An 18736-nucleotide genomic window follows, 5' to 3' on the forward strand; every position below is an offset into this window, starting at 1 on the left:
TGTACGCCGGTGTGGTGCGGTGGCCGTTTTGGGAAATTCGCTCTCACAACATCACACTGAACGAAAAACACGCACCCGAAGTCTATCATCTACGTCGGCGCTTGTTTTCCAGGCCAATTTTCGGCCGAATCGCCGCTTTTTTCGGCCGCTTGTGACACCGGAAGGACAGTTTCGCGACTCGGCAGACCGGAAGTGCCGAGGTGAGGACGAAATTCGGACGAACGCCCACGGCAGGCATGGAAACGGCGAATTGCGCCGCGGCTTTTAGCTTGCCAGGCATGTGCTTGGAGCAACCTTGCTAAATTAGGTAAAATTACCATCGAAGCTGGTTCAACACCAGTTCCCGTTGATCTAATCATTGGCATAATTAATTTTGAGGGAAATTTACCCGGACATTGCAAGATAACATAAAAAAGCTTTTAAAGCTTGTTTTTGTGTGTTTGGTCCAAATGTTTTTAGAATTTTTCGGAATTTTTATCTCAATGATCGAATGATGTGATGTCTATTGTTGGTTATTTTCCTTCCATTTTTATTCCCAATACATAATTCCCATTTTAGGCAAGTTATTTTTTAATTTTCTTTGTCATTTAAATTTTGATGGTTTAAACTTCTTGCAAAGATCGTTGCGATTGATTTTGCTCCATCCGGCTTCTTCGCGACGGTGTGATGTGTGATTTATTTTTAACCGAGACAGTCTCTCGCGAACGTAAACAAAAAGGCTGCAGACCATTTCAATCGGACAATAGTACTTGAATTTATTTATAGATTTTCCCTCTCCAATAACAGAAATCTTTGTAAACTTCTTATTTAATAAAAACGATGAAAAATCTTGGTTGAGTAATTTCTACGTATAATTTTTTTAACTTTATAAATTTAATTTAATTAATTAATTTACTTTTTTCTAAACAACACAAATAAGCAAACTGCGCTTTTGAATTTGGTCGGCCGTGAACGTGTGCACGCGGATGAAAAAGATAAAAGTTTTGAAGGTCATTTTCCTTCGTCAGCTATTTCGCATCGGCTCTCGTCAACCAGAGCATATTTTTTTATTTTTAACTCTAGTTTGTTATCAAGCGCAGTTTTGCTCTTTTTTCCAATTGAGTCGCGGCTTTCCTTGTCGCAGCTTCCGTGTAAATTTGATACGCGCATTGCTTGGTTTGGCCACAAAACAAAAATAGCGGCCGCTGCATTTCTTGGCACCCTTTTTCTATTAGACTAATGAATCCAGCGGAGAGACGACTTGATTAATGCCCACTCAGCAGCTTTTTCTGACTTGTGTCAGTGTCGCTCCTCTCCATACTTGTCACCGTCCAGATTTCACTCTGCCCCGCGTCACCCGACTCGAAATAATTAAATTACCTTGCAAAACTGTCCACGGTCCGGAAATAAATTTTATATGTAGCTGATTTATAGAAATGTCCTTTTGTGACTAGAAAATTAAAAAAATCGACTAGGTAAAAAAACTATTATATAATTTATTAATAAATAATAACAACACGTTGCTTGGTTCGGTAAAAACTCCAGAAAAATAAAATAATGTTATATTCAAAGTTTGAACAAAATGAAAAAAATGTGTTTTGCCTGTTTTTTGCCATATTAAAAAAGAAATATAAAATATATTTAATATTTTGAAATTGTAACAGGAACAATTGTTCTCAATAAAATAATTTCATTTAAACATAAAAAAAATGTATTTTTTTTTTGGTCCAATGTTTTTATATTATTTGATATATTTTTCTACGACAGTCTTTTTAACCTATTATTGTTATAACACTTCAAATTATGTACAAAACAGGCAAATAGACACTGATAATTTTGAGTGCTATTTTCATACAAAATTCCTGTTATCTTTGATAAGAAAATTCTAGTTTTACCTATCAAAGAATATTGGAGACAAGGTCATTTTATTGAAAGCTTCCTGACTTTTAAAATATCAATTTTCAGCCCAATTAACTAAATTTCATTGCAAATCTTTCTATTTTCTTCTTCTCATTTTCATTAGGTTTGATTTTAGGAACTGACGCCTTTCAGGACACTCGGTCATGAGCGAGGCTCCACCGCAGCCTAGCGCTACCTCTCCTTTGGCGAAGGTGGTCAAAGAAGGTTGGCTCTTCAAAAGAGGTATGTTTGTTTCCTTCCTCTTCAACCTACTTAAGAAGTTGAATTATTTTATTAATAATTTCCTTCTTTTTATTTTTGCAGGAGAGCATATTAAAAATTGGCGAGCCCGTTACTTCCTGCTGCTCGAAGATGGCTCGCTGGTCGGATTCAAAAACAAACCAGACAACTTGCAATCCCTGGGCGACCCGCTCAACAACTTCACGGTCAAGGACTGCCAGATCATGTCCGTCGACCGACCGAAGCCCTTCACCTTCATCATACGAGGCTTGCAGATGACCACAGTCATTGAGCGCACTTTCCACGTAGAAAGTGAGCAAGACAGGTATTAACAATTCCTCATTTTTTTAAGATATGGATGATCTCTGTTTGGCTAAGATGAGACTCGGATTAGCAGATAATTAGAAGAAAATATTTTGACAGTTATTGTGATTAGCTGTCCTAGTTCATTTAACTTTTATCTGTTTTTAGATCTAACAATTATTATTTTCAAATTAGTTATTATCGTTGTTTATTTGTCCCCAGGAAAGATTGGGTGCAAGCCATTCAGCAAGTGGCTGATAAAATCTATGAAGACGAAACTGCCTCGGAAGGTTCAATTGATTTGCCTAATTCTGGTGATGCAGCCGTTGATGAACTCAGTGCCAAATTCTCCTTGACGGGCACGTCAACCACAAAATCCTCAGGGAGAAAGAAAGTTGTATGTTTTCGAGCAATTTACCTAACAGGATGAAAATTACATAATGACTTTTCAGACTCTAGAAAACTTTGAATTCTTGAAAGTGCTTGGCAAGGGCACGTTTGGAAAGGTGATTCTGTGCCGTGAGAAAGGAAGTGGACATTTGTATGCTTTGAAAATTCTGAAGAAAGATGTGATAATTCAAAAGGATGAGGTGGCGCACACTTTGACTGAGAGCAGGGTTTTGCGTTCGACAAACCACCCCTTCCTCATTGTTAGTCCTTTAATAAGATAACTCTTTCAATTTCTTTATTTCGGATTATTTGATTTCAGAGTCTGAAGTATTCGTTCCAAACAGTCGACAGACTGTGTTTTGTCATGGAGTATGTGAATGGCGGGGAGCTTTTCTTTCACCTGTCAAGGGAGCGATTTTTCAGTGAGGACAGGACGAGGTTTTACGGCGCCGAGATTATTTCAGCGCTTGCCTATTTGCACAGTCAAGGCATCATCTATCGAGATTTAAAGGTGAGTTGAGATAAAAAAAAACTGTTTAAGATAAAAAAAAAATGCTTATTTGTTTAATAAATAGTTACATTCCTAATTGTAAAATTATCTTCATGCTCATTGACATTTTTCACAAATGTGTGGCAAAAAAATTGAACAACCATCGTCATCCCAGCCGTTAAAGTCGGGGCTGAAAGTTATGCACCTTGACTCCGACAAAACTTGTGCTTCTGGTCTGTTGGCCGCCCAAATAAGGTTGCCGATTCTTTCATTATTGTGGCCCCAAACCCATTGATCAGAGTTAAAGTTCCTGTAGCCGCCAGTCCAGAACCATTGCCAGCTCAATTCTATATTTAATTTGAATTCTCAGCCTTAAAAAACACATAATTGTACAACTTACGATTGTCCTTCAGCCAGTTCAAAATCTCATCATACTTTTGTTGGGATGAGAAAGTGATCAGTCTTGATCCTCGGCTTTCACAATCGCGCTTGGCGTCGGCATAGGTCATCCACTGAATGACATAAGAAATCGTTAGAAATATTGAAAGCATAAAATTATTTATAATATTTTTTGTATTTATAAATTTGTATAAATTTTGCACTCACCCCATCAGTGTCAATATAGTACTCGCTCCCGTTGATTGTAAAAAACTTCTTAATGCCTATAAATGTTAGATTGAATCACTTTTTTAAGATTCATTAATTGGTTTCTTACGCTCTCCTCCATTCCGGATGTTTTTGGCCTCGATCTTGAAATCAAATTATACAAAAATTATTATTATTTAATCAGTTTTGAAAGTCAAATTGTATCAATCTCACCAATGCCATATATCCAAAAATAATGAGCACAAAAATTGCTGAAATTTTAGCCATATTAACACCTTAGTTATCAGAAGTACTGGTGTGTTGCTAGTCCTTTCGTCACTGAAAATTTTCCCAATTCCTAGTTCTTTTATACAGAATCGCATCTTTTGAAATTTTGCGGCTTCTCTGCATGCCATTGTGATAAAAATTTTATCTCTCAGTGGTGTTAATGGATGTTAAGTATGTTGGCAACATATTTCCATTAATTAGCGGCCGATAATCGCGTCATCCGTTTGGATTAACGTCAATTCTGACAGTAGAAATTTGCACTACGCATTTTACAATCAATTTCAGACGGCATAATCTAGTGCTTTCACTGGAACTTGATACAACTGAAGATGGAATTAAATTTAATTCTTCTTCATTATTTCACAAGAAATTATATTTTATTTTCTGCCATAATCTCTAATTTACGTCAGATTGCAAAAAATGAATGACCTCTTTTTATTTTTGTTTCAGCTTGAAAACTTGTTACTCGATAAGGATGGTCACATAAAGATTGCAGACTTTGGACTATGTAAAGAGGCCATAACCTATGGACAGACAACCAAAACCTTCTGTGGAACACCAGAGTATTTAGCTCCAGAGGTTCTCGAAGATAATGACTACGGCCGCGCTGTCGACTGGTGGGGTGTGGGGGTGGTCATGTACGAAATGGTCTGCGGCCGCCTGCCTTTCTACAACAGAGACCATGACGTCCTCTTCACACTTATCCTCATGGAGGAGGTTTGTCCAGTTTAAATGAATTTAAGGAATATATTCGTTAGATAAATTTAATTTATAGGTGAAATTCCCTCGAAATATCTCCAGCGATGCAAAGTCACTTTTAGCTGGCCTTCTGATCAAGGACCCTAACAAGCGGTTAGGTGGCGGCCAGGATGATGCCAAGGATATAATGAACCACCCATTCTTTGTCAGCATTAACTGGAATGACCTTGTGCAGAAAAAGGTTTAAAAAATTAAACAATAAATTTATGGAAATGAAGAGATCGGGCTTTTCCTCGTTGCAGAAAAATTGTTTTTATTCAAAAACAAATGGCTCTACCAGTTTCGGTCACGGTCTGCGACCCTATTTCATGAGCAAAACGCGCTGCTCGCTGACTAATACAGCGAGCAGCGCGTTTTGCTCATGAAATAGGGTCGCAGACCGTGACCGAAACTGGTAGAGCCATTTGTTTTTGAATAAAAACAATTTTTCTGCAACGAGGAAAAGCCCGATCTCTTCATTTCCATGATCATCTCCTCGAGTGTCAACTTCTTCAAACAAATAAATTTATGGTTAATTTATTTAATTTAAAATTTTAATTTTAGATTCCACCTCCATTCAAACCACAAGTGACCTCAGACACAGACACTCGGTACTTTGACCAGGAGTTTACAGGCGAGTCAGTGGAGTTGACGCCTCCGGAACAGGGCCCCTTGTGCAGCATCACCGAGGAAATGGAGCAGCAGCCATACTTTTCACAGTTCTCTTATCAGGAACCAAGTTCCACTCTGGGCGTGTCTGTGTCACAAAACCTGCAGCACTGATGCATTGAGACGTGATCGGCACAGCTCCTCTCACACTACTTGATACTTTTTCTTTTCGAAAAAGAAAGACCCCGCTTCAATAATTATTGCATTATTTGATCTGTGTAATTTATCGTATACTGGTAAAGATAGATGCTTAATTATTTACAACTAGTTAATTAAATTGTAAGTGAAAATGAGTAATGTGCTTTAAAATAATGGCCTCAAAATTAAAATTGATTTTTTAAGGTATACACATATCTTTCTAGTTTCTTGCCAAATGTTTAACAATTGTGTTCCTAGTGAATTAATCAGGTTTAATTTGTTGGCAGCATACGTTATTATAACATGTGGATAGTTGAACAATTATGTCATTTGACTTCAATTTATACAGGAATGTTTTAATTTAATTTTAGGTAGGTTTTACAAGATTGTTACATGTGGGCAAGATTTTGGAAGACAGTTGTATACTTCACGCCATGTTCAGATATGTGTTTGATATTTCCATTGAAACAATTCAGTCGGTCCGTTGTATTTATCACAAATATAAATTTGACTAGTTTACCTTATACTTAATTTGTGGAATTGTGTTAAATGTTCAACTTTCCTGTAACCATGTTACATTAGTTTAATAAAAATTTGATATCAAGTGCAAATTCGGGACAAATTTCTTTATTCAAAAGCACAATTTGTTTCTGTGGCATTTATTATAACTTTTCAGATCGTAAGAAAATACAAAAATAGAAAATTTTTAATTCTCAAATTTCTTCAAGAAAGTCTCAGTCTGGGAAATTTGTTGCTGGATTCTTTCCTTCATAGCCGATGACTGGTTACTGCCCTTGAGGCTGGTCTTCAGTGAGAGCAGCTTGATTTGGAAACCAACAACATTGTGGAAGACTCGAATGTGGCGATCACCAGCAGTCAACAAATGTTCCCCAGATGAATCAAAGAGGACGCAAGTAATGGGGCCTAGAAATAGAACTATTAATATGGTTCTTACGATGCATGGACAAAAAAAAATTACTGGTGTGAACATCTTGAATGAATCCTTCACACTTTCCAGTCTCAACGGAATAAAAGGATATGGAAGACCCTGACGAGCAGACAACCAACTGCCCGTCAGGCGAAATGGCAATTCGATTGCCTTCCTGAGATGCATAGTCGTGTTTTCCGGTCTGAATCAAATGGGGATCTTCTCCCTTCTGGTACTCAACTGCAAATTTAAAAATTCTAGAACTCGTCTAGAAACAAACGCATGCATACTTTTTGTGTTGAAAACCTTCCAAGTTCCGTCCTTCGAAACTGTGGCCATTTTTGTCGAATCACAGTTAAAAGCAAAGTCCAGCACACCAGACTTGTGGCCTTGAAGCTCAAAAGCTCTGTTGACGGCCTGGAAATCTCCTGATTTGTTGTACACAACTTCCCACACTTTCACATCAGGTGCAAATCCTTAACAGAAAAGATTATTTTTTTAGCCTTGAATATTATTTAAATTTTTACCTGAAGCAGCAACATATCGACCGCAGGGAGAAACCCTGGCGCAATTATTGTTCATCAGGTATGTGTCAACCGTGGTAATGATTTGCCCTTTCAAGTCCCACAGAACAAGGTCAGTCAGTTTTGAGCAGGTCATTATGAATTTGCCATTGCAGGAAATGCCCATGCCGACAACATCCTCGACGTGTTGCTGTTGATAATCAATTGTAAAAATTATTTACTATAAAAAAATTTGAAAATTTATAATACCTTTGGGAATGTGGTCAATTTTGTGGCACCACTGAAACCATGCCCATCAGACTTTTTATTCAGCTTGTAAACTTCCAAGCAGTTCTCCACTGCCTTGTGAATGATGAACGCCTTTGAGTCAGGACTCCATTGAATGTAAGTTGCATGATCAAATTCAATGTTGATCCGAAGGCTCTTGTGTTCCTTGCTGGTGAAATCCTTCGAAGGCCATAGGAAAACAGATCTGTCTGCAAGATATTTTTTTTCTTTTAATATTTTGACAACCCCTTTTAATATTATTATTATACCATCACCACAAGACGCCAAATATTTGCCATTGCTGCTGAAGTCCATCGACAGGACGGTCGAACTGTGTCCCTTCAGCGAGGTGGACAGCCAGGGATGAGTGAAGGCTGCAGCTTTCTGGTCGGTCCGGACAGGTGGCTTGCTCTTCTTTGAGGTTTGCTTTCCTTCGTCATTTTTGTTCTTCACAGCAGCTCCGTTACGGGAACCTTGCCTCGACTTTTCCGCTTCTGAAAATTTATTGCACAAAAATTACATTATACATTAATTTTGTTAAAATTAATTCAATGAAAACAAACCGGCGTTTTGTTTTTGGCTCTCGTCTTCCTCAGACTTGGCCGCTTTCAGGAAGTAAAAAATGAAAAATAGGATGGCTCCTCCGATGACGGCTGAGAGGATGAGGACGTTGCTCTCTTGCGATTCGACGGCGCTCATCTTTCTTGACGTGTCCCTTTCGGTTTCTGGTTTTCCACCGCCAACCCTTTATCTCTGATCCAAAAAAGCAATCACGAAGTTCATCAAAAGGAAAATTTGCTTGCCAAATATGCCGGTTTTTCGCCATCTGTTGGCCGCTGCGAGAACTGACAGGTGCAGGCACACGGAGACACACGAAGAAGTGTCAAGCGGCCTCGTTGGGTACCGAAATACCAGAGGAGGGAGGAGAGGGGGCGGGCGGTCTAGCTGCTGGAGAAGAAAGAGTGATGTTTTGAGGTCTCGGCGGCTTTGTTTATGCGGCTCGCGAAAAAGAAATTCCGGTGCGCCTAGGAAGGATTAAAAGTCGAAATTCATTTCGCCGAAATTCGGCCCGTGGACCAAAAGGCGGCGATGCGATTTCCGGACGGAAGTCGGGTTTGAGGCGCATATTTTGACGCCACTGCAAATTAGCCTTGCGTTCTCGCTCGACTTCGAGCGTGTTGCTGAGCAGTGAGATTTCGAAAGGCGGCCACTCGGTGGTAAACTTACTGATTGATTTTGTTTCAGAAACTGTTGAAATTCTCGAACTCAACCATGGCGGTGCACGGGGCGCAGCCAAAACGGAAGGAAATATACAAATACGAGGCGCCGTGGCCTCTGTACAGCATGAACTGGTCGGTGCGGCCCGACAAGAGGTTTAGGTTAGTGTATCCGCATACAGCGTTTGATGTGTTTTTGAATGCAATTTATGGTTGATCTTTGTTAGCAGACTGGCTCTCGGCAGTTTTGTCGAAGAGTACAACAACAAGGTCCAGATTGTGAGCCTCGACGAGGACAATTCTGAATTCACGGCCAGGAGTACTTTTGACCACCCGTACCCAACCACCAAAATCATGTGGATTCCTGATAGTGTATGGGAATTGACAAAATTTGTGCCATAAAAAAAATACTAATGATTTGACTTGATTGCAGAAAGGGGTATTTCCTGATCTCCTAGCAACAAGTGGGGATTATTTGAGGGTTTGGAGAGCTGCTGACGCTGAGACGAGGCTAGAGTGTGTCTTGAATAATGTAAAAGTATTTTGAAAATGTGGGGAAAATGTTTCCTATAATTGCGTTTAATTTCTATTTCAGAACAAGAATTCCGACTTCTGTGCGCCGCTGACCTCTTTTGACTGGAATGAGGTGGACCCGAATCTGATTGGGACCTCAAGCATAGACACCACCTGCACCATCTGGGGCCTGGAAACTGGCCAAGTATGAAATTATTCCTCTATTTATTAACGAAAACTTAAGCTTGAATTGGTTCTTTGCTGTTAAAAACCAGAATTACAAATATAATATTTTTGAAAATCAATTTTCGAAGTATTTACTAATTTTCAAGATGACCTTTTAGAATGAATTAAATTCCATTTCTTGTTCTTCTAATTTTACTTATATTCCCAAATAGGTGTTGGGCCGAGTCAATTTGGTCACAGGGCATGTCAAGACACAGTTGATAGCCCATGACAAGGAAGTCTACGACATTGCCTTCAGCAGAGCAGGCGGAGGACGGGACATGTTTGCTTCTGTTGGAGCAGACGGCTCAGTTCGAATGTTTGATTTAAGGCATCTTGAACATTCAACCATTATTTATGAAGACCCGCAGCACACACCACTTCTGCGCCTAGCCTGGAACAAACAGGATCCCAATTATCTGGCCACCGTGGCCATGGATGCGTGTGAGGTAAAATTTATAATCAAGTTATAAATAATTCATTTAATTCTAATATTTTAAATTATTTTTAAGTTTAATATTTATTAAATGATTATTCATGTTAATTGTATTGACATAACCACTGCTTTATTTCTATGATTATTTACGTGGAGGAGATGTAAATAAATCTTTGTCAATCTAAAATTTTCAGGTCATTATTTTGGATGTCCGTGTTCCGTGCACCCCAGTTGCTCGCCTGAACAACCACCGAGCCTGTGTGAATGGAATTGCATGGGCTCCTCACTCGTCTTGTCACATCTGTACAGCTGGTAATAAAAAACTTGATATTTTTCTTGAAATAAGTCTAAAATACTGAATTTGCAGGTGACGATCACCAGGCCTTGATTTGGGACATCCAGCAGATGCCGAGGGCAATCGAAGACCCCATTCTGGCCTACACTGCAGCCGAGGGTGAAATCAATCAGATCCAGTGGGGAGCAACGCAGCCCGACTGGATTGCAATTTGCTACAACCGGTCCCTGGAGATTCTGAGGGTGTAATCGACCAGAGCATTTATATCGAAAATATTCTTGCTAATTTGCAACCCTGAAAATTGCCATGTAGATAAAAACCCCTTGGTGAAGGGCTGGGAAAAGGGGAAATTTGAGCGACTGAGATTTTCTAATGTTCAAAGTCTCTGGTTTTGGTGAATTTGCCATTTCTGATCTCCTGGAAATTGAGAACCCTGGATTTCCGAGCCCTTCTGTTTGAGACCAGCAATCCTCTTGTCCCCCACACAATGTTGAAAACACAAGCAGACGCGTGAAGGGAAATCTGCAAACTTTGTGATAACGCCAAGTTAAATTTAACTTATAAAAATTATGGTCATCGTCTGCCTAGTGTTAGGAAATGATCTGCTATAACAGCGCACCCTCCATTGTTTTGGAAAATCTGATGTAGGAAATGTTTTCCTTTGCCCTTTTAGAAAGATAAGAACTTGACATAGTAAAATGTATACACCACCACCTTTTATTATTTATTGCATACACAAAGTGTCCCCGAATCCCGAATTTGTCGATGGAAAAGTATGTGTCTGTCGTCTTGTGACTGTAATTAGTGATAGAGCTCTATGATTATGTGCACTTGTGTAAATTTGGGTTAAAACGTTTTATTAAAACTCTGTGGGATTTTGGATGCAGATTTGATTTTCTTATCTGTAATAAAATTTGAGTAATATAAAAATGGAAAAAGATCTTTTATTCTTACAACCTTTTAATAAATAAAAATAATGAAAAAGAAATCATATGCTACAATTTTTAATATTGTAAATCAATTGCATGGGTTGTATTATGTATCCATGTACAAAATATTTCAGGACGGGTCCATTTTTGTTGTAGTGGCAGTCCGGTGTAAACAAAGGGGGAAGAGCGTTTGCCGGCGTTTCTTGTATGACTGGCAACTTTTTCTCACTTGTTTTGTCTGCATTTTGAGATTTTTTGAGTCTTTCTGTACGAAAACCAGTAATTTTCTGCTGACATGACCGTGAAAGACAACGAGTGGTTCAGGGAAAAGGTGGCAACCTTCACCAAAGATGACATTCCGGTGATGGCAGAGGAACTGCGGAAGTTGGATCGCGACACTCGAAAGAATTTGTACACCGACGTTGATTTCCACGGCATTGTCAGGGGTTTGACTCCCGATTTCGATGGAGGAAGGTTGGATTTTTCCTTTGTTTGGTTGAAGATTTCCAATTTTTATTTGTTTCTCTCAGTCCTGCGTTCTTCGAGAGCTTTGCTGATCTGGTCCGGCTGCTGTTTGAGTTCAAGAAACCATCCGAAACTTTTGTCGAATTCCACGAGCTCTTCAGCAAGATGGTTGAGCACATGGACGTGAATATCAGAAGCGCTGGAGTCTCTCCTGTAAAACTCAATTTCTATTTAATGTAAAAAAAAAATTAACAAAATAAATTTCAATTTTAAGCTGGTTCATCTGATCAATTCGCATGAAATTGACTGCCTTGTGCCAGCCCTTGATTATTTGTGCCGAGTGGCCAAACTTGCTTCAAACCCTGACATCGCGATTGCCGCCCCTGGATTGAATGCCCTGACAAGTTTGGTTCGCCTGAGCCCTGAAGGAAGTAGACTGGTGCTTCTGGGCGCTGTCGGAGAGGTGCTGAAAGCTGATTGGGAATCCGTCTCGGAGGTCATTCACATTAGGGTTTTCAATGTATGTTTTTTAATGATGGAAAATAAATCAAAATTATGTATATAATATTTATTTATTATTTAATTACTTATTTCAGCTTGCTGTTGATGCTGCCTGTGCATCTGAGGAGTCGCTTAAAGTGGCTGTGGATAGCAAGATTCTATTCCACATGCAGGTTAGTAAATTCAGTTACCAAAAACAAGACTGTCCGAGGTTGTACTTGAGGTTGTCGATCTAAAAGGCCGTTTGACTTGGAGGGGCAGTTTTTAATATGAAATCACGAGAGGTGGTCAATCTTGAGTACAACTTCCAATGGTCTCGTTTTTGATAAGGGTTGGTAGACAATTTTAAAATAAAATGATTATTTTTATTAATGAAGGAATGGTTGGAGAGTGACAAGGCTCGATCAGACCCACTTAGTCTCGTGAATATCATTGAGTGCTTTGGCAAGTTGAGCAAAATCGAGTGGGGGTTCAACTTTTTGGCAAGCAGTGGCATTTTGATCAAACTGGAGGACAGCTTGGTTTCTGAAAATCTTGGCCCAATGCAGAGCATTGTGATGCCAGGTAAATATTTCAAAATTGTACAATTATTTTAAACTCACTAATTGATTCATTAAGAATTGTACGAGCTGTTTGGAAATTTGTGCCAAAATGTTCCTGAGAAAATTCTCCACGAGTGCCCTCGGTTTGTACCTCACATCCTCCAAGTTGTGTCCACTGCCAGTGACAGCCCCCATATCATCCGAGCTGAAATTGCTATGATTGGACAGGTATTTTGATTAAAAAACATAATTTAAAAATTTCTAATTTATTTTTTGATAGGTTGCTACAAAACTGGGTGGAAAATTTTACCTCTCACAACAGAATGAATTGTTGGACTCTTTCTTCACATATCTCAAGAAATGTGTTCACAGTGGTGCTCAGGAGGACAAAATGTGTGTCTTGGACACTTCTGCTGCTCTTCTCTTTGTAAAGGTGACTAAAGATTTGCTTGAAAATTTTTTCTTTTATCAAAGGTTGAAGTGAATATTTTAAATTTGATGCTAATTTAAATATTCAGCATAAATCACCCAGTTAGTATCCAATTTTTTTTTTTTTTTTGTAAAATTTAATATTTTGGAGAAAAAAATTTGACGTTTTCTTTTTCATTAAAATTATTTCCAAACTCTTCGAAAAATGAAATAAATTGCTTTTTTTTAATTTTAAAGTGTTTTCTGTCAGTTAAATTAATTTTTTTTATTATCAAAGAAATCAATTGTCTTTTCTAGAGTGAGGAGCAAGCTGGGGAAATCTGCTTGCTGACCAAAAACTGGTTCGAAAACATCTTCACGTCTGTGCGTCACGTTTTCGAAATGTGCAATGAGCCCTTCACCGAGACGGTGCTGCCCGCCCTGCAGCTCCTCTTGGTCATCAGTCAGCAGCCGTGGGGTGAAAACGCCATGGCCGAGACTCCCGGCCTGCTGGAGTGGCTGATCAACCGAGAGGCTGCTTGTGGTGTGCACAAAGGCAGTGGCACCGGTGGAAACCCAGACGTCCTCAGAGCCAAGCACGACATAGCCAAAGTGCTCAGCTACAACCCAGATCTCAAAGTCACACCAAGGCAGCGGACCGAACTGGCTGATTTTGTCCAGCAGGGACCCTTCTTCAAACGAGGGCTCTACGAAGTGGCCACCGAGGCGCCTGGAAACTGAGAGTGAAACGGGACTGAATTCGATGAGACTGGATCACACCTGCTTTTTAATTACATTTTTCTCTCCTTACTCCAGTTTATTCATTTGTAAAAGTAAGTTTTCTCCAATAATAAAATAAAAGTTTAGTCACCATTAATGTAAAAAATTTACTCTTATCATTTTTAAAAATTATTTTAAAATATAAACTTTAACTTAGTGAAATATCCCAATTTATTATAAAATATAAAATTATTGAGCTCGTGGCAGGCACTGATCAAATCAGATTATGCACAAATACGAGTAAAATGAATATCTGCTTGTGTGTAATCTTTGGGAATATCCCGTCTATTAATCATTGTGTTTTTCGTGTGTCCCAAATATTTTGACGCCTACCGCCCACTTGCACCACATCTGTGACTAACTCTATTACACCATTGCCTACATTTTTTTCTCTCCCCCAAGCACTAGAATTTTTATTAAAGTGATTCAAACAAGATTTTTGTTTGCGATTTCTTAATATCTCTTTATTCGTTTCCAAAACTAATTTCACTTCCCAGTCCACGATGCATGGACAGTTTTAAATAAATTTAACAATTGATTTGTCATTATTGAGCCCAAAGGCTACTTTTCTCGCCACGTCTTGCAAATTTCACTGCCCGTTCTTTGCCACCTCAATCAAGCGTCGGCGGCAAAAATGAAATTTGTATGCTGAAAGAGATGTTGCCAGTCATGCTGCAGCCGACTTTTAAAAGCACTCTCTTGTACAAAAATGCAATTCCTTTTGCTCAGCACGTGCGAGCGGCGTGGCGGCATTCTCGCTTTACAAAGATTAGGTCAAGTGCGCTCAAATTAACCTGCAATTCGTCTCATCATCCTTTTTTGTCTTTGTGTAAGAGCAATTCTATTTGCTTCAAAACCTTTCCTCTCTACATATCTTGAAAGAAAATCATGAATCATGCTAATTTTTTTTTGTACGGCACAAAAGCGTGAATGTGGATCTAATAAAAGAACGAAAGTATACTTTTGAAAGGGGTAGTGGTAATTACTGCCGAGGTATGAAAGTATTTTGGTGGTGTTGCGGAAGCGGATTTTCCGACTGGGGAGTTGGGTTAACGTCAAGGATAAAAAGCGCTGTAAAAATGTTCAGTGCATTTATTGTTCAACTCTCAACGCTGAAAGAAACACAAGGCCTTGGCTGTGACGATCGTTGTCCTCCCTGACGTAGTCTCGAATATTTGCACCTCAAGGGGTTTTCCCGTAGGGTCCGATGACTATATCAAAGCCCTATGAAATTTTTAGGTAGTCATCGAGGATGGACGAGAGCACTATCGTCGTCTGTAGTTACAAAAAGACGCTGATCGACAAATTGTGAGAAGTGAAAAAATTTAAATGAGTGCGCAAGTTTTGACTAATATTTAATTAAAATTGACGTAGACGTTTCTCCTTATAGTTATATTTATTATTTTCTGCCAATTAAATATATAATGACGTGCGTGGAATTACGTGTTTATTTGTATAATTTCTTTCTTGTCAAACAAAGTAGATAGCCCACGGTGCGTGAGATGAATCGACAAGAGGAAGTTTTTTTGCACGAGCGTACCTTGCATACAAAAATTGTTCATTTTTACCTTATTTTTTTTATTAACAAATAATTTAATTATGTTGCATGCAATTAAATAAAAATTCAGAAATATATTATGAAAGGTATTCAAATTGCAAACAAGCATTTTTGTTGTTTCATGGTTCAGATGGTCTAGAATTTACAGTATTGATCTAGGAGTGTTATAATAATCGTAAAAATATTATATAAATTAAATATATATTATTTAATTTGTGAACTTTTTGTTAGTTCACTGCATTTGTGAATATTTCTTTATTTTACTAAAAATATTATTCTGATGACAATAATTCAGTTATTTTCTTATATATATATTACTAAAAAACAAATGCATAATATTTTGAGAGGGATATTGTAATATAATTTAAATTATTGAAATGCTTAAGTAACTTTCTACAAATTACGATGATTGAAAGCGAGGAGAGAACTAACTTATATTATATTATTCTAATAAGAATCTTTTTTATTAAAATAAGTTTAAAAAGCACATTCTCTTAAGTAATTAAATTATACTAGTACAATAAAAAATTGCGTGGCTTTGCGCTCAACTCAATTTTACTAATTCCAGAAGTTTATTTGAAAATGATAATTTTTTTGTTGCTTCTCCATAGCTTTAAAATGTCGTGCCAATAAATTTACATAATTGTCATAATTATACGTTTTTTTTTGCTCAGTCAGTCTTTAACACAATAAATTCCTGTTATTTGTACCATAAATTTGACTGGGAATTTAACAAGCTAAGGATTCTGCTGATAATAATCTCAAGAGGTCAACTCTCAAAACTTGATTTTTTTATATAAACTTGGTCGCAGGTAAGGTACCTCCGGTTCACCTTGAGCACGTTTCTTGATTTTTGGTCAGTCTTCTTTGGGATTTCCCTTGCAAACGATGTAATACAGAATTCGCTTGTATTTGACTCTGTACGTGTTCACAAGAAAAGCATTTTGTTGAAAAGTTTGATTTTGTAAGTGCATAGTGTATTTTTCCCTATTATATTGAAATAATTATTTTTCCCCAGCATATCGCCACAAAAAACTTATCTTCAGGCATCCTCAACATGAGGACTTTATTAGCATTTGCACTGGTACTAGCAAACTGCGGCACAAAATCTCTTGAAATATCTTACAATGATAACCCGTGTTCCCAATATTTCAACTATTACAAGGATCAATCAGGCGGCACTTTGCTTATTCCACCGCCCGGAGATAGTTCAAAAGTGAATTTGGTCGTCGAAATAATGGTCCATACCAAACTAATCGATACGGTATTTTTACACTTATTTTTCATATCTTAAATTTTGAATTTCAATTGACAGAGTTACGTGGGAAAAATTACCATTGCAGAAAATGTGAACAGCATTTTTAGACGCCTGCAAAACAATGACAGATCACCCATCAAGTTCCAACTACACTTCCCTGTGAGATCGCCTATTCCTTACCTCACAAGAATATCTGTGAACGGCTTATCTATTTGCAGTTACGAACCAGGTTGGAAAATTGATTGAATTTTCACTGTTTCAAAATCAAATTAAAATGGATAAATTCATTATTCCAGTTGGTCAGCAGGGCGTTTTCACGTCAATTAAACTTAATTATGATATGTACTATGATTCAAAAGAAAGAGGCAATTACAACTACCAAAATAATCAGCCTGCTCCAATCGTTCAAACAACTTGCGCCCCTCAAAAAAGCTGCATTTGTCCAGAGCAGCGTCCGATCATTTGTCCGAATGTCGCATCCCCGGCCCGATGTCCACCGGCACCAAACGTCGTTTGTCCAGCACCAACTAAGTGTCCGACCGTCCCATCACCACTCCGCTGTCCACCTGTCCCAGCCCCGGTTATTTGCCCATCTGAAGAAGTAGATAACAGATTTGGTGCAGGTACACCTTTTTTTATAAAAAAAATAATTATCTTATTCATAAATAAAATGTGAATTTTACTTTATAGAAACGTTTTATGGTTGTGGAAAGTCATCATCTACAAAAATCCCCGTCCCCTTAATCTCAAATGGTCATGAGATCTTCAGAGGTTCTTACCCCTGGCTGAGTGCGATTTATGAGAACAACGGCAGAGGTCCACAGTTTGTGTGCAGCGGCTCTCTTGTTACCAATAAACACATTATAACAGGTGCATAGATTTTTTTTAAAGTTTCTCTTTTGGATATTTATATTTTACTTAAATAGCGGCACACTGTGTGTCTAAAGACCAAAGACCAAAAAAAGCAAAGAACTTCGTAATTTTCTTGGGCAAGCACAACATTTTCACCTTCACCGAAAGAGAAGCCGCTGCTGTTGATGTAAGGAAAAATTATAAATTTATTGAACAGAAAAACAAGAGAAACTCCATTCTTTCATCTGCAGAATTAAAAAATATAATCCCCAATGTTTTTTTTATTGCGTTACGCATTTAAGAGAGTAGAGTGTCGGCACATTTAATCTATATTTATAAGCATAATTAATATCTGCATAAAAAATACATTCTGGGTATTGAAAAGAAATATCCTTGATCTCTAAACGTTTCCCTGAAAAGTTGGAGATTCTTCCTTTGTAAAATATATGCTTTTTCTTTCTAATTATATTAGAAACCTGTGTCTAGATCGAGAAAATTACTAACCACCCAGGCTACACTGGAGACCTCCATAATGCAGGCGTCGATCTTGCAATAATTTCTTTCAAAACACCGATCAGATTTAACGCATACATCAGGCCCGTCTGTCTCTGGAACCCAGAACGAAATATTCCTAATTCTGGACAGGTATACAGAATTAAATAATTTTGATTTCCATTCCTAATGCATTCATCTAGGTGGTTGGTTGGGGCCGCGATGAGTACGGAAATAGTTTGACAAGCACCCCGAAGGAAATTGAAATGTCCGTCCACTCCGACTATATTTGCAAACAAGACAATGACATAGCAAATCTCATGACAAACTGGACTCTCTGTGCCGGTTCACGACAAGGTAAACTTAAGATCTTCACAAGAAAACATTTTCACAACATATGTGTAAAAATTAGATAATGGACCGTGCAAAGGGGACAGTGGCGGAGGTCTTTACATTCGTTCTGCGCAATCAAAACGGTGGTACATCCGTGGCATCGTCAGCCAAGCGCTGTGGGATCACACACAAAACTCTTGCGACCTGTCCAAGAACGTCGTTTTTACAGACGTTAGCAAGACCTTGTCATGGATTTTTAACGAAATTTCGCTGGACCACACTGTTTTAGAAAATGATTATTAATTTGAATTTTTTATTTTTCTTTTATTATATATTAGCAATAATACGTCTTTACGTTTGAATGTTTGAGGTGGTTCTAACTGGTTCTAACTATAAGCAATTCAATTTTTTTATTAAAAGAAATTATGCATACCTTATTATCTTCTAGTGCTTTCAAATTTTTCCCGTGATTGTTCAACTGAGTTACGGGAACT

General features: G+C 38.1%; 6 protein-coding genes across 11 annotated transcripts; 4 read left to right on the plus strand and 2 right to left on the minus strand.

Moving 5' to 3' along the window:
* Window positions 1-32: 32 nt before the first annotated feature.
* On the plus strand, window positions 33-6330 carry LOC132199318 (RAC serine/threonine-protein kinase). 3 transcript variants are annotated; one of them, XM_059623944.1, is made up of 9 exons: window positions 33-307; window positions 2003-2121; window positions 2203-2443; window positions 2644-2818; window positions 2874-3071; window positions 3131-3322; window positions 4625-4891; window positions 4950-5114; window positions 5477-6330. In XM_059623944.1, the coding sequence occupies exons 2-9, from the start codon at window positions 2043-2045 to the stop codon at window positions 5693-5695; spliced, it is 1536 nt and encodes a 511-aa protein (XP_059479927.1). In that variant the 5' UTR covers window positions 33-307; window positions 2003-2042; the 3' UTR covers window positions 5696-6330. The 3 variants fall into 3 exon arrangements, with proteins under 3 accessions (XP_059479927.1, XP_059479926.1, XP_059479928.1); XM_059623943.1 differs by having other exon boundaries at window positions 2015-2121; XM_059623945.1 differs by having other exon boundaries at window positions 38-200; window positions 2015-2121.
* LOC132199321 (lymphocyte antigen 75-like) lies at window positions 3353-4277 on the minus strand. The gene is made up of 5 exons (XM_059623952.1): window positions 4121-4277; window positions 4017-4050; window positions 3908-3963; window positions 3702-3813; window positions 3353-3648 (listed from the first exon to the last, which is right to left on the minus strand). Exons 1-5 carry the CDS (start codon window positions 4172-4174, stop codon window positions 3419-3421), a joined length of 486 nt encoding a protein of 161 aa, XP_059479935.1. The 5' UTR covers window positions 4175-4277; the 3' UTR covers window positions 3353-3418.
* A 32-nt stretch (window positions 6331-6362) lies between the features above and the next one.
* On the minus strand, window positions 6363-8269 carry LOC132199319 (transducin beta-like protein 2). Its single transcript, XM_059623947.1, has 7 exons — window positions 8002-8269; window positions 7708-7932; window positions 7421-7647; window positions 7175-7361; window positions 6938-7123; window positions 6699-6887; window positions 6363-6643 (listed from the first exon to the last, which is right to left on the minus strand). Exons 1-7 carry the CDS (start codon window positions 8135-8137, stop codon window positions 6426-6428), a joined length of 1368 nt encoding a protein of 455 aa, XP_059479930.1. The 5' UTR covers window positions 8138-8269; the 3' UTR covers window positions 6363-6425.
* A 90-nt stretch (window positions 8270-8359) lies between these two features.
* LOC132199320 (DDB1- and CUL4-associated factor 7) lies at window positions 8360-11056 on the plus strand. 4 transcript variants are annotated; one of them, XM_059623948.1, is made up of 8 exons: window positions 8360-8626; window positions 8684-8817; window positions 8883-9027; window positions 9089-9193; window positions 9251-9373; window positions 9567-9842; window positions 10024-10141; window positions 10197-11056. In XM_059623948.1, the coding sequence occupies exons 2-8, from the start codon at window positions 8711-8713 to the stop codon at window positions 10370-10372; spliced, it is 1050 nt and encodes a 349-aa protein (XP_059479931.1). In that variant the 5' UTR covers window positions 8360-8626; window positions 8684-8710; the 3' UTR covers window positions 10373-11056. The 4 variants fall into 4 exon arrangements, with proteins under 4 accessions (XP_059479931.1, XP_059479932.1, XP_059479933.1 ...); XM_059623949.1 differs by having other exon boundaries at window positions 8886-9027; XM_059623950.1 differs by having other exon boundaries at window positions 8361-8626; window positions 9089-9187.
* A 169-nt stretch (window positions 11057-11225) lies between these two features.
* Window positions 11226-13848, plus strand: LOC132199317 (26S proteasome non-ATPase regulatory subunit 5-like). Its single transcript, XM_059623942.1, has 8 exons — window positions 11226-11527; window positions 11584-11731; window positions 11793-12038; window positions 12115-12192; window positions 12397-12583; window positions 12638-12789; window positions 12842-12994; window positions 13288-13848. Exons 1-8 carry the CDS (start codon window positions 11349-11351, stop codon window positions 13708-13710), a joined length of 1566 nt encoding a protein of 521 aa, XP_059479925.1. The 5' UTR covers window positions 11226-11348; the 3' UTR covers window positions 13711-13848.
* A 2280-nt stretch (window positions 13849-16128) lies between these two features.
* LOC132200109 (serine protease gd-like) lies at window positions 16129-18679 on the plus strand. The gene is made up of 9 exons (XM_059625313.1): window positions 16129-16271; window positions 16326-16571; window positions 16623-16794; window positions 16862-17188; window positions 17256-17435; window positions 17492-17604; window positions 17904-18062; window positions 18113-18266; window positions 18322-18679. The coding sequence occupies exons 2-9, from the start codon at window positions 16365-16367 to the stop codon at window positions 18543-18545; spliced, it is 1536 nt and encodes a 511-aa protein (XP_059481296.1). The 5' UTR covers window positions 16129-16271; window positions 16326-16364; the 3' UTR covers window positions 18546-18679.
* Window positions 18680-18736: the final 57 nt, after the last annotated feature.

The sequence above is a fragment of the Neocloeon triangulifer genome, unplaced genomic scaffold, assembly GCF_031216515.1.
Source record: "Neocloeon triangulifer isolate White Clay Creek 2 clone unplaced genomic scaffold, ASM3121651v1 ptg000014l, whole genome shotgun sequence".
NCBI lineage: Eukaryota > Metazoa > Arthropoda > Insecta > Ephemeroptera > Baetidae > Neocloeon > Neocloeon triangulifer.